Source organism: Oncorhynchus keta, chromosome 20 (genome assembly GCF_023373465.1).
Source record: "Oncorhynchus keta strain PuntledgeMale-10-30-2019 chromosome 20, Oket_V2, whole genome shotgun sequence".
Classification (NCBI taxonomy): Eukaryota; Metazoa; Chordata; class Actinopteri; order Salmoniformes; family Salmonidae; genus Oncorhynchus; species Oncorhynchus keta.
In genome coordinates, this window is record NC_068440.1 from 21,501,827 (window position 1) to 21,516,377 (window position 14,551).

Below are 14,551 nucleotides of genomic sequence, written 5' to 3' on the forward strand. Positions count from 1 at the left end.
CATGGAATAAACAAACGTACAGTCAATAACACAATAGAAAAAAAAATCTATATACAGTATATGCAAATGAAGTGAGATTAAGGGGGTAAGGCAATTCATAGGCCCTAGTGGCGAAGTAATTACAATTTAGCATTTAAACACTGGAGCTATAGATGTGCAGAAGATGAATATGCAAGTAGAGATACTGGGGTGCAAAGGAGAATAAAATAAATTGCAATATGGAGATGAGGTAGTTGGATGGGCTATTTACAGATGGGCTATGTACAGGTGTAAGATCTGTGAGGTTCTCTGACAGCTGATGCTTAAAGTTAGTGAGGGAGATATGAGTCTACAGCTTCAGTGATTTTTGCAATTCGTTCCAGTCATTGGCAGCAGAGAACTGGAAGGAAAGGCGGCCAAAGGAGGAATTGGCTTTGGGTTACATATTCGTCCCATATCCGGATGGTTACATTTCCGTTGTATACCAGACTGGCCTCGCCCTAATCCAGTCATTTCATGTCTGTCTGTGCATGTTGAAGGAACTATGGGAAGGGAAGGGGTCTAGGAACAGAAATGTAACTGGGCCCAAGAGATCTGGGGAATGGGTTTAGCAACAGAAATGGAACTGGGACCAATAGTTTTGGGGAACAGACACATGCTCAATAGTGTATTTCTTCTGATTATGTCTGTCCAATATGAAATATCTTCAATTATGTCTGTCTAAATAATATCTCTTTCTGATGCATGTCTGTTCTACATAATGCATTTCTACCAGTGTATATCCCTATGATGAGTTCAGACAACAATCCCATAATCATGCCCTAACCCTGTCCTGCCCTCTCTTGTTTTTGACTGTGCATTTCTCCTCGTCTTTAATTCTTCCCCCCCATTTTCCTTATTGAAGGATTCCATATTCAGCCCTATTCCATAGATACGTGTATCTGAACGGAGCTCATTGGAATAGGCTACTACTACAGCCAATGCTACGAGATCTGGACCTTAATGACACAGGTGGTAGTGTACTTGCTCCATGTGCAAACCTCGCTTCATCTTTCCCCTCAATCGCTAGGAATATGTACCCAATACATGTTCTAAGCATGTATGGGAGAGTGATTGACCTAATTAAGCAATAAGGCACGAGGGGGTGTGGTACATTGGCCAATATACCACGGCTAAGGGCTGTTCTTAGGCACAACACATCGCAGAGTGCCTGGACACAGCCCTTAGATGTGGTATATTGGCCATATATCACAAATCCGAGAGATGCCTTATTGCTATTATAAATGCACCTACACACAGTATATTATCTTCTTAAACAAGGCATGTCAGACATGGGGGTTTTCTGGAACACATCACTGTTGCATACATGCCGATCATATACCGTACATGTCATACATTTAGTTAGTGTGTTGTTTCCAACTGTGACAAAGCTTCCTGTTGGTTATTTGAGTCAAGTCATTTATCGACACCCCCACACCGAACAATTGTTTTTCCTTGAAGCCCCCATTTTTAGCCAAATTAGTGATAACTTTGCAGAAAATGTAGACAGGCTCGCTGGGCTGAGAATGGACCAGCCCACCTGGAATTTGCCAGAATTGCCCTATGACCAGTTCGTCCCTGACATACACACAAGCACACACGGAGATTTATGTAATATCAAATAAGTAAATCTACAGGGGATTCATGTGTCCCCATTGAACCCATCGATCAGTGACTTTAGCATAAATGTTTACAAAAAGACAGGTGCTTCTAATGGAAGAAAGTTGCATTGTTATTTATGTAATTTAACTAAGCAAGTCAGTTAATAACAAATTCTTATTTACAATGATGGCCTAGGAACAGTGGGTTAACTGACAGCTCGGGGACTCAAACTAGCTATCCTTCGGTTACTGGCCCAACCCTCTAACCACTAGGCTACCTGCCGCCTCAAGTTATTACAACAGGCTAGGCTACAACACATTCATTCATCTAAATTGTTTTACAAGAGGTCCTCCAGACTTGGAGTCGGGGAATAAATAAAATTCTAAATCACCTGTCTGGAAACGTTTATTTATTTTTTGAAAATGTAATTTGCCTGAGCCTACAGCACACGTCCATCACAATGGCAAGAGCCTCCGGAACCCCTCGCCCCCATTCGCAGCACAAGCAATAAACCAAGCCCCTGTCCGTTTCCCTTCCTCTCTCTTCCACTCCACTCCCCTCCCCTCCTCCCAGCCAGGACGGAAGTGTGTGTCCATTCCTCCCAGTAGGATTAAAGCGGTTGGAGGATCAGTCAGCAACACGCGCCCATAAACAAGGACGGGACGAGCGCGTGGCCAGCAATAGGATCGCACAGTGTTGTGTATGTGTCTGTGTTTCAGAGCGCGTTTACCAGAACAGAAAACAGAACTACAGATAGAAAAATTGGGACTACAGAATCGCTATAAAACGGCCTTTCAATTGCAATTTCGGAGTTCCTCCAGGCTTATGCGATTGGAGTGACTCGGAGGCTCGTGCCTTTCCCCCTTTCAAGGTTCCAGAGAGGCGCTTAGAAAAGCCCTGTGCATTCCTCCTCTCGAAGAGAGGGAGGGAGGGAGAGAGAAAGAAGGGGGATACGCATACGTAAATGCATACGTGCCTGGAGCAGGTTTCGACTGTGGGACTGTGCATATAGAAGGGGGGGTTTAAAAACGGAGACGGTTGGGGGTATTTTGTCGCCAAACGGACCTATAGAGCGGCAATCAGATCGAGTTGCTGTTGAGCCAATGCTTTGATGAATAATTTACGGTCTTGTCGGCGGAGAGAGAGCGAACCGAAACCACCGTCTTCTGCAAGCCTCTGACGGCGTTGGAGAGGGCCCGGATGGTGGACTAGAGGGCCGACAACGTTGACGCGAAAACGGGACGAAATATTTGCATTGAGTAGTGTGATGCTGTGTTGGTTGGGGAGGAAAAAGGAGCTTTGGGCACTTTGAGGGGGATCCTGTACAAAATCTGTTTTCGGACTATTCTATAAACCCGCCAGGCCGCGACATCTACAACAAAAACAACAACAAACGAATGAATGAATAAACAAAAACCAGTGAACTCTAAATGTGGCTCTTTTGGTTTTGCCCTCATGAAAATAGCCCACACAAAAAAAGACAGAATAGATTTTAGGCCTATGTAAAGTTGGCCATAATTGTAGTGAGTAGCCTGTAATAATTATTCTAAAGCCGTATCCAAGTGAAGATATTGTATCATTGTGAACTGAAATTAATGTTGCTAATTTGATTTGAAGAGAATCTTCTAAAAGGGCGGACTTTATTTGCGTATCTGGCGTCAGTTGACGGTTGTTTTTGGGAGATAACACCTATAGGGTCTATCCTGTGTATGTGGAGCATTTTGACTGTAAAAAACGACCAACCTCAAGAACCTGTTTTCCACAGAAGAGAACACAAGGGGAGAAACAAACGTACGTTTCCCAAATGAATACCCCAGTAATACCTGAGTGGATGTTCTTATAAAGTGTAGCCTTGTTTAAAACTCCTCAGATGGCTTCATACTCAGACTCCGACCTACAAACCTGTCCTCTCTGCAAGGAGCTCTGTGGCTCCTCCTCCACTCCTATTTCCTCCAACTCCTCCACCTCATCCTCCTCATCTCATTCCTCCTCCTCGTCGTTCTCCTCCCGGCGCCTCCATGTCCTCCCCTGCCTCCACGCCTTCTGCAGGCAGTGTCTGGAGGGCCAGCGCAGCCCTGGGGACCCTCTCAAACTCAGCTGCCCCACCTGCAATCAGAAGGTCTCCATCTCTGAAGCCGGAGTGGACTCCCTCCCTTCCTCCAACTTCCTCTTCAATAACCTTCTGGATGTGGTGGTGAGCTCCGAGGAGCAGCTCCAACTCGCCCAGAATATCAACGGCCACCACCGGGGGGTCAGCGGGGGCTCCATACCCGGGTTCCACCACCCCCACGGCGGACTCCTCCGCCCACACCGCCTGGGAGAGCCTACGTGTAGCTCCTGTGACGAGGGGAACCCGGCCGGCTCCCACTGCCTGGACTGCCAGGAGTACCTGTGTGATAACTGCGTCCGTGCCCACCAGAGGGTCCGGCTGACCAAGGATCACTTAATTGAGAGGCTAGCTGAGAGCCTGCACCAGCACCAAGCGGGTCGAGGCAAGATCATCCCCATCGGAGGAGGTGGAGAAGGGGGGGGAGGCGTGGGCATCTCCCTGGCCCAGTCCTTTCACTACAACTTCTCCCTGCTACCTTTGTTCCAGGACAGGATGAGCTTCTGTCAGAACCACGACAACGAGGTAGGGACACAAACACACACACACGCACACACACACACACATTCAAATGGAAATGAGGCCTTGGCCAACAGTGTATGGAACAGGAGGTAGTGCCTTCACTCTGTGGATCCACAGGGTTTCTGGTTCGAGCACTGCTTCACTACACTGTTACACTACTACACTGTTCTCCCTAAATCACTACACTGTTCTCCCTAAATCACTACACTGTTCTCCCTAAATCACTACACTGTTCTCCCTAAATCACTACACTGTTCTTCCTAAATCACTACACTGTTCTCCCTAAATCACTACACTGCAGCTATAGGTTTAGTCCTTACAGCTGGTCTTCATATGGCCATAGGTGTGGACTTTAGACACTCTCACATTAGCACACACACACACACACACACACACACACACACACACACACACACACACACACACACACACATGTCAAAAATAAACACTAACATTAACTGTCTAAAGCCCAGCAGTTCTGTCTGTAATGCCAGCTAGTTGAGTGATACCAGGCAGCTTTACCCCTGACCCCCTGGTACCACAGTGTAATAGCATTATGTGTGTAGTAACCACACACACAGCTTCCTGCCCTGTAATAGCATTATGTGTAGTCACACACACAGTGTAATAGTATTAGAGTAAGTGTGCCGTAGCCTGGGCCTCACAGAGGGCCATATGGCCTGGAGTTCAAAGACGAGCTCAGTGGCTCTTCACCTACTTCCCTGGAGACACAGGCATGCACGTGCACTGTACACACACTGATTACGCTGTACCCCACCGGCCAGAGGGAGAGGCCCCTCACTCCAACACCACACATGTTTCGCTGACGGCAAAGAACCCCTAGGCAGAGGGAAGAGAAGACTGTAGTGGCTCAGCGAGGTAGTAGAGAGGGCGTCCAATAAAACATTAACATTGGAGCAAATGTAAACCATGCTGTTTTCACATGCAACTGCACCTTGGTGTCTGTGATATCTGTAATGGTCAAGCAGAGACATTCCACAAGAGCAACATTACTTAAAATCAAGTCTTGGTTGTCCTCACTCGTTATTATACGTCTAGTTTACCAGATGGCCTCTGTTGGAGGGAGTGACTCACACACATACATACAGAAATGTCAAATTGTCAGTAAGAGTTCAAGTTTCCAGTAAGGGCTCTGTTTTCCAGTAATGTCTCACTCATGACTCACTCAATGGTGTGTTTGAACCGTGATGTGACTGCCTCTTGTCCTCTAGCTGATGATTAGTTCTCGTGGTTTTGTTTATTTTAGATGTCACTGCCTATCTCACCCCTCCTCTCACCCTGCCTCACCCCTCCTCTTACCCTGCCACACCCCTCCTCTCAGCCTGCCTCACCCCTCCACTCATCCTGCCACACCCCTCCTCTCAGCCTGCCACACCCCTCCTCTCAACCTGCCACACCCCTCCTCTCACCCTGCCACACCCCTCCTCTCACCCTGCCACACCCCTCCTCTCACCCTGCCACACCCCTCCTCTCAGCCTGCCACACCCCCTCATCCTCTCAGCCTGCCTCACCCGTCCTCTCACCCTGCCACACCCCTCCTCTCAGCCTGCCTCACCCCTCCTCTCACCCCGCCACACCCCTCCTCTCACCCGTCCTCTCACCCTGCCAGACCCCTCCTCTCAGCCTGCCTCACCCCTCCTCTCACCCCTCCTCTCACCCCTCCTCTCACCCTGCCTCACCCCTCTTCTCACCCAATCTCACCCTGCCACACCCCTCCTCTCAGCCTGCCTCACCCCTCCTCTCAGCCTGCCTCACCCCTCCTCTCACCATGCCACACCCTTCCTCTCACCCGATCTCACCCTGCCTTATCCTAACTCCTCTCTCACTCTCTCCCTGCCTCACCCCTCCCCTCACCCTATCTCACCCCTCCTCTCACCCTGCCTCACCACTCCTCTCACCCTACCTCACCTCTCCTCTCACCCCTCATCTCACCCTGCCTTATCCTAACTCACCTATCCTCTCACCCTGCCTAACCCCTCCTCTCACCCTGCCTTACCCTACCTCACCTCTCCTCTCACCCAGCCTCACCCTACCTCACCTCTCCTTTCCAGATACAGATACACACACAGTGACCCAGTTCTCCAACCTTTGCCGTACACACTGGGGTCTGTACGCAGATGAGGAACATCAGTACAAAGAGGAAAAGTGACCTTTAGATCTGTAGAGACTCTGGAACTCCATCAACCATACTGACCAGATGGCTGCACACTGCCCCCTCGCCAGCACACTGCCCCCTCGCCAGCACACTGCCCACTCGCCAGCACACTGCCCCCTTGCCAGCACACTGCCCCCTCACCAGCACAATGCCCACTCGCCAGCACACTGCCCACTCACCAGCACACTGCCCCCTTGCCAGCACACTGCCCCCTCGCCAGCACACTGCCCCCTCGCCAGCACACTGCCCCCTCGCCAGCACACTGCCCCCTCACCAGCACATTGCCCCCTCACCAGCACACTGCCCACTCGCCAGCACACTGCCCCCTCACCAGCACACTGCCCCCTCGCCAGCACACTGCCCCCTCACCAGCACACTGCCCCCTCACCAGCACACTGCCCACTCGCCAGCACACTGCCCCCTCACCAGCACACTGCCCACTCGCCAGACACACTGTCCCCTCGCCAGCACACTGCCCACTCGCCAGACACACTGTCCCCTCGCCAGCACACTACCCACTCGCCAGACACACTGCCCCCTCGCCAGCACACTGCCCCCTCGCCAGCACACTGCCCACTCGCCAGACACACTGCCCCCTCACCAGCACACTGTCCCCTCGCCAGCACACTGCCCCCTCGCCTGCACACTGTTCCCTTCGCCAGGCACACTGCCCCCTCGCCAGGCACACACATTCACAAACACTATATGCACACACATTAGACACAGACAAACTAGACACACGTTCACACACACACAACACACTGGAGTTGGAGGCAGGTGTTGGGGGTAGAGTTGAGTAGTGTAAAGGGTTGGTTGGCATTCAAGTGGGGGTGGTCTCTTTTACAGGCCAACGTGGAATGCGAGTTGTTTGGAAATGGACAGCTATGTGTCTAGTGTGTGTGTGAGCGTGCACTCACACACCACACACGTGTAACCGACTCCCCTCTTAGAAGTCTTGATCGAAGAGAGGGGAATGTTTGGGGGGTGGGGCAGAAAATCTATTGTGGGGAATGCTGTGTGTCCGGAATTCACACACATACACACACCAGTACACAGTAAATATTACTCAAATTGAATACAATTATACTCTACAAAAGATAACATTTGGTCCCAGTCTAAATAGAGTAAAAATTACTCTTGTTACAGAGTTCAATTTTCAGAGTTATTTCTACTCTATTCGGTGTCTATTCGGTGTTTAACTCTACAAACTGTAATTTACTCTATTTAGCTTAACATGGAAACAACTCTACTGCCAATTCGCTCAATATAGAATTTTATATTATCTGTGGAAAGTGTCATTTCTTACTCAAATTGAATACATTTTTACTCAAAGATCACATTTGGTCCCAGTCTAAATAGAGTAAAAATGTATCTTGTTGCAGAGTTCAATTTTCAGTTATTTCTACTCTATTCATTGTTTATTACTCTATTTTGCTTAAAATAAAAACTCTGCCAATTCACTCAATATATAATTTAATATTATCAGTCAAGAGTGGCATTTGTACAACTAAACTTAACGTCAATAAATCACAAGTCCGTATTTAATCTTATGGCTTAGATCCCGCTAACGGGATTGATATGACAACAGCCAGTGAAAGTGCAAGGCGCCAAATTCAAAACAACAGAAATCTCATACTTAAAGTTCCTCAAACATACAACAGTATTTTACACCATTTTAAAGATAAACTTGTTGATAATCCCACCACAGTGTACAATTTCAAAAAGGCTTTACAGCGAAAGCACACAAAACAGAAAAACAGCCATTTTTCCAGCCAAAGAGAGGAGTCACAAAAAGCAGGAATAGAGAGAAAATGAATCAATAACTTTTGATGATCTTCATCAGATGACACTCATAGGACTTCATGTTACACAATACATGTATGTTTTGTTCGATAAAGTTAATATTTATATACAAAAATCTGAGTTTAAATTGGCGCGTTATGTTCAGTAGTTCCAAAACATCCAGTGATTTTGCTGAGAGCCACATTAATTTACAGAAATATTAATCATAAATGTTGATGAAAATACAAGTGTTATGCATGGAACTTTAGATAAACTTCTCCTTAATGCAACCGCTGTGTCACATTTAAAAAAAGCTTTACCGAGAAAGCACAGCATGCAATAATCTGAGTACAGCGCTCAGACAACAAAATAAGCCATACAGATATCCGCCATGTTGTGGAGTCAACAGAAGTCAGAAATAGCATTATAAAAATGCTTCTTGTTCTTCATGATGCTCTCTTCGCTTTTAACGGACCTCTGAGACTATCACAGTGCAAGTGCATTTATACAGAGACTTGATTACACACAGGTGGATTGTATTTATCATCATTAGTCATTTAGGTCAACATTGGATCATTCAGAGATCCTCACTGAACTTCTGGAGAAAGTTTGCTGCACTGAAAGTAAAGGGGCTGAATAATTTTGCACGCCCAATTTTTCAGTTTTTGATTTGTTAAAAAAAGTTTTAAATATCGAATAAATGTCATTCCACTTCATGATTGTGTCCCACTTGTTGTTGATTCTTCAAAAAAAAAATACAGTTTTATATCTTTATGTTTGAAGCCTGAAATGTGGCAAAAGGTTGCAAAGTTCAAGGGGGCCGAATACTTTCGCAAGGCACTGTATATGCATTAAAATGCTAATCAAGACATATTGTTATTGCAAAAGTAACCAACAGTAAGTAACCTCTCATCTTTAACAACAACATGGTGGATTTTCTGAAAAACTGGCATCTCACAATGTTCTTTAAGACAAACAACTAAACCTGAACGATACATATGTCCATGGTGTTTGGCCCATTTAACATTTAAAACCGTGGTGTCAATTGGTACCTGAAGAGTCTCAGCCATCTTACAGCCACAGTCCACCACATTTAAAGATAACATTTTACCTGGACCGATCATGACTCTGTTGGGGTCAAATGTCTGCCAACTGTCTGCTATTTGACTTTGGTGTTTTTTTGCCAATGTTTTAGTTACATTTTTAAAGCTTTTTAATTGTTAAAAAAAAAGAAATGATGCTTTGCTTCATAGCGGATGCACCAGCTATGCAAAACTGGTCCAATTTTAAGCCTACATGTGGGGTAATGCACCATAAAATGATGCTTCGGTAGCAGCCTCTTTTTTGGAAACAATTGCTTGAATAACCTGTGGTGCTCTGCGATTAAGAAAAATTGTAATAACCTTAGTAAACATTTAATTTTCTCCATTGATATCAATCTGAAGCAACAGCAACAGTAAAAGCAGTGTAGATCATTGGGACAAACTAAGTCTCCAAAGAGAAGTGGTAGATTGAGAAGTAAACACCAGGACTGGATAGCGTTTAACCCCAAGTCATTAGTCCTCTCCTAAATTCACTACAGGAGGTGTGTTGTTTTGCTCCATGTAACCATAGTTAAAGCTCTTTATTCTCCTGCCTGTTTCATTTGATGTTGTGTACTTGTCTATCAAGTGCAGTATTAGCAGTTATGTCATATTGTGCCAATCCCTCCCAGATATCATGGATAATATCAACAAGGAAGTTTTCAGATGTATTCAAGTACTGTAAGGAGTTTAGAATGCAAGAACGTTTAACACCCATCACAGAGGGAAGACTGGGATTTGGCTCATTTTTGGGGCAGAGTCCTGCATGAAGTGCTTGAGTTCGCATAACTATCTTGGGTGAATCTTCATCAAATGCAGTTTGAAAGTCCTCTTTCTCAGCAAGACAAAAGCAGCAAAAATATCTGAATGATTCAACAAAACCAGTAACTTGGACAATAGTTCCATACACTGGTTGATCATACAAGGGGACCATAATTACATCCCTCTCAAGTACTGTAATATCCTGCACAACTGGATCAAGTATTTTAGAAAAGCCATATGTTTTAATGTCTTGGGCATGAAATAAAGCCCACCAAATGAATATTAAGCAGAAATTAGTTGAACTTTGGAGAAAAATTCCGTAAATTGACGTCGTTTGCTCCTAATGTATGTATTCCCCGTTATGATCCAAGAGGATTTGCAGTTTCAAAATCATCATAGAGAAGCTGTATCTGAATTGCATGCTTCTGTTTTGAAAACAGAGCATGGCTCTCCATCACGTCAGTCATAAAGTCTTCTTGAACTGGAATCAGTCTGCATTATCTCCTTTATGTTCAGGGTGTTTGTAAATAAACTGTCATGTTTTCAAAATGGGGATGTAAACAAATGGATCAGTAACAACAATTTGATCATAGCCTCCAGTAGTCAGTGTCGTGTATCAAATCTAGTACCAAGAACGTATTCAACTGGGTCTACCCTTCCCCACTTTTCTGTAAAATACTGCATTCTCTTACTTTCAGAATTTAATACACCAAAAGGATTTGACATTTTTTCAAAACACTGATCAATTTTACACTCAATGTCACTTTTAATAGGCTCCTGTATAGACACACTTCTTCACAGATTCTTTAGCTTGAATATCATCAACCGTCTCTTCCATGGAAATGACCAAAGAGTTAATGGTTGTTTCACCTACACCTGCCACTGTAAGGTCAGCTATGGTTGCAGCGCAGCTGTCTACAAGACTCTTATTGACAAGGACTGAGTCAGAAGGGGAACTTGTTGATGGCAAGTCATCAAAATGACTTAGTGCTACATATTCAGCTGTAGAGGGGCCTTCACCATGATCAGAACAAGGCTCATGTGCTTTATACAGATGCTTTGTACGAGGTACCGAAGACAAAATGAGCTTTGAAAAGCTCATCAAAACAGGCAAGAGAGTCTGGTGACTTACAAGGTATTGCATGTTTATCAATCACAATGAATTACTTGTGAATCGCACTCCTCTGGGTCCCCACAGCAAGCAGATAGGGTTGAAGGCTTTCCATGACGCTCTCCAGATGCCCCTGGATGCTGGTCCCAGTCTGGGACACAAGAACTTCATTAGTGTGCTATTAAAATGAATCACGGTTCGCAAACATTGTGAAAATGTAAATTACAGCTACACACGATCTTACCATGATTTGTCCATAATCTTAAAAGTAGTTATTAGGATTAGGAATGGGGACAGAACAGTCAACTGTAACCTCATCTTGATAAACTTCACAATGTGGTCACTGGTGTGTCTGGCTGTGGTCTTTCCTGGTTTCTTGCGGCCATGAGGGGACGGTGGCAGAAGGTGAACAAGGACCAAAATGGAGGACATGTCACTGTCCCGTCCTGAAAGTACACATCATTCCATTCTGCTTTCAAAAACAATGCTCCCTTCCATTAGTATAATCATTTTATTCCAGCAGACCATTTTCCACTTCTGTTGTGGATCCAGCATTTTGAACCAGGTCTTGCAGGTCGCCTGTCTGTGTGAGGCCACTGCTTTGGTCAATGACTTCCTGCTTATAGAGAGTAGGCCACTTCTCCAGGAACTTTGCAGAGGTTGCATTACCAAACATCAGACTGAAATCTTGCTCAATCTGCAGACAAGATGGAATAAGTCAAGACAGAACAGTAAACATTATGGTGTGGCACTATCATCATGTAATATATCACAGTCCTAATCAGACTGTTGTAGAACAGTAAACATTATGGTGTGGCACTATCATCATGTAATATATCACAGTCCTAATCAGACTGTTGTAGAACAGTAAACATTATGGTGTGGCACTATCGTCATGTAATATATCACAGTCCTAATCAGACTGTTGTAGAACAGAAAACAATTGTCCTGATAGTTTCAAGGCAGTCGAAGATCCACATACCATTCCTGCTATGTCTTGGAATCTTGGAAACTGTGAATATTTCAGAGGACTTCACTGGGTCATGAACCATCTTTTGGCGATATGCGAAGGTCTGCTTCATCTTCTCCTTTATAATTGGTTCAACAGCTGTATTCTTCATCAGGGCAATGGCCTCAACACAGGCTTTCTGTTGTTGGATAGTTTCTCTCTGAAGGGGTCTATCTGCTTTTGGACCACCTGTAATATGGTGAAACATTGACAGATTACTGGGTTTGTCTGCTCTATACAAGTATATGGTAATGTGTCATAAGATATAAAAACTAGGCTCAGAAACTCTGCAAGGGCGGCCATGCATGCAGTAAAGCCACCAGATGAAAAGTAGGATTTATTTGACTCAGAAACAGAATTAATACTAAGTATCTTACTCTTCAGTATTCAGTATTTCTAAGAAACACTTGCTTATACAAATCAAATTTATTTATATAGCCCTTCGTACATCAGCTGATATCTCAAAGTGCTATACAGATGTTTACATACAACTATTCTCTGGTCATTTGTCATGAATGAGACTTAACTACAATCAAAATCCCTTACACGTCAGTGACTGATGCATGGTCTTCTGTCGTCTGACGCTTCCCTTTGAACAGATTCCAGTCTACATGCTAGATATCCACTCCCATCTTCTGCATTGTAATAATGCTCCTAAAGTAAAGTACACTGCTAAAAAAAAGGGAACACTAAAATAACACATCCTAGATCTGAATGAATTAAATATTCTTATTGAATACTTTTTTCTTTACATAGTTGAATGTGCTGACAACAAAATCACACAAGAATTATCAATGGAAATCCAATTTAGCAACCCATGGAGGTCTGGATTTGGAGTCACACTCAAAATTAAAGTGGAAAACCACACTACAGGCTGATCCAACTTTGATGTAATGTCCTTAAAACAAGTCAAAATGAGGCTCAGTAGTGTGTGTGGCCTCCACATGCCTGTATGACCTCCCTACAATGCCTGGGCATGCTCCTGTTGAGGTGGCGGATGGTCTCCTGAGGGATCTCCTCCCAGACCTGGACTAAAGCATCCGCCAACTCCTGGACAGTCTGTGGTGCAACGTGGCGTTGGTGGATGGAGCGAGACATGATGTCCCAGATGTGCTCAACTCTATCACGTCTGTCAGATGTGCTCAGTGTGAAGAGCACAGGGCACCAGTGGCGAATTTGCCAATCTTGGTGTTCTCTGGCAAATGCCAAACGTCCTGCACGGTGTTGGGCTGTAAGCACAACCCCCACGTGTGGACGTCGGGCCCTCATACCACCCTCATGGAGTCTGTTTCTGACAGTTTGAGTAGACACATGCACATTTGTGGCCTGCTGGAGGACATTTTGCAGGGCTCTGGCAGTGTGCCTCCTGCTCCTCCTTGCACAAAGGCGGAGGTAGCGGTCCTGCTGCTGGGTTGTTGCCCTCCTACGGCCTCCTCCACATCTCCTAATGTACTGGCCTGTCTCCTGGTAGCGCCTCCATGCTCTGGACACTACGCTGACAGACACAGCAAACCTTCTTGCCACAGCTCGCATTGATGTGCCATCCTGGATGAGCTGCACTACCTGAGCCACTTGTGTGGGTTGTAGACTCCGTCTCATGCTACCACTAGAGTGAAAGCACCGCCAGCATTCAAAAGTGACCAAAACATCAGCCAGGAAGCATAGGAACTGAGAAGTGGTCTGTGGTCACCACCTGCAGAACCACTCCTTTATTGGGGGTGTCTTGCTAATTGCCTATAATTTCCACCTGTTGTCTATTCCATTTGCACAACAGCATGTGAAATTTATTGTCAATCAGTGTTGCTTCCTAAGTGGACAGTTTGATTTCACAGAAGTGTGATTGACTTGGAGTTACATTGTGTTGTTTAAGTGTTCCCTTTATTTTTTTGAGCAGTGTATAATTCAGTTTGAGTGAGCAGGTTAAAATATCTTCATGTTCATTCTTATCCTTAAAACTACAGACACGCCCGTAGATGAAGAATTGCTCATTCAACAGGTCTGACTCTCGCAGTGCAGAACTTAACTAGGCTTTTATACCACCAGAGTTGAGCTTAGGAGAGATGGCAGATATGGTGGGCATACAGACATCTTAACAGATCTTTAGTTTAAATAAAAACATCACCCAACAGTAAAACAACCATTTGAATATTGACATTCTGAAAAATGTTTAAGGTGTAAGAGAGTTGAAAAGGTTAGACTTAATTAATTAATTTACTTACATAACTTGCTCCTAGGATCAGCCAGGCAATGATGACCATGGCGTGGTCCTCTTTAACATGCCTTGTCCTAGACACACACACACTTTACTGTTTGAGATCCAAACAAAAATATTGATGTGTAAATCACAACTTCTGCTAAAAATTGTGTTAGGTGGTAAGGT

General features: G+C 45.0%; 1 protein-coding gene across 1 annotated transcript in view; it reads left to right on the forward strand.

Annotated features, from left to right (window-relative positions):
• The first annotated feature begins 2,176 nt into the window (after positions 1–2,176).
• LOC118399543 (E3 ubiquitin-protein ligase TRIM71-like) overlaps positions 2,177–14,551 on the forward strand; it is a 48,334-nt gene continuing 35,959 nt past the window's right edge. Inside the window, exon 1 of the mRNA XM_035795711.2 lies at positions 2,177–4,252. Within this exon, the coding sequence (XP_035651604.1) occupies positions 3,491–4,252 (762 nt within the window). The 5' untranslated portion in view covers positions 2,177–3,490. The remainder of the gene's footprint in view (positions 4,253–14,551) is intronic.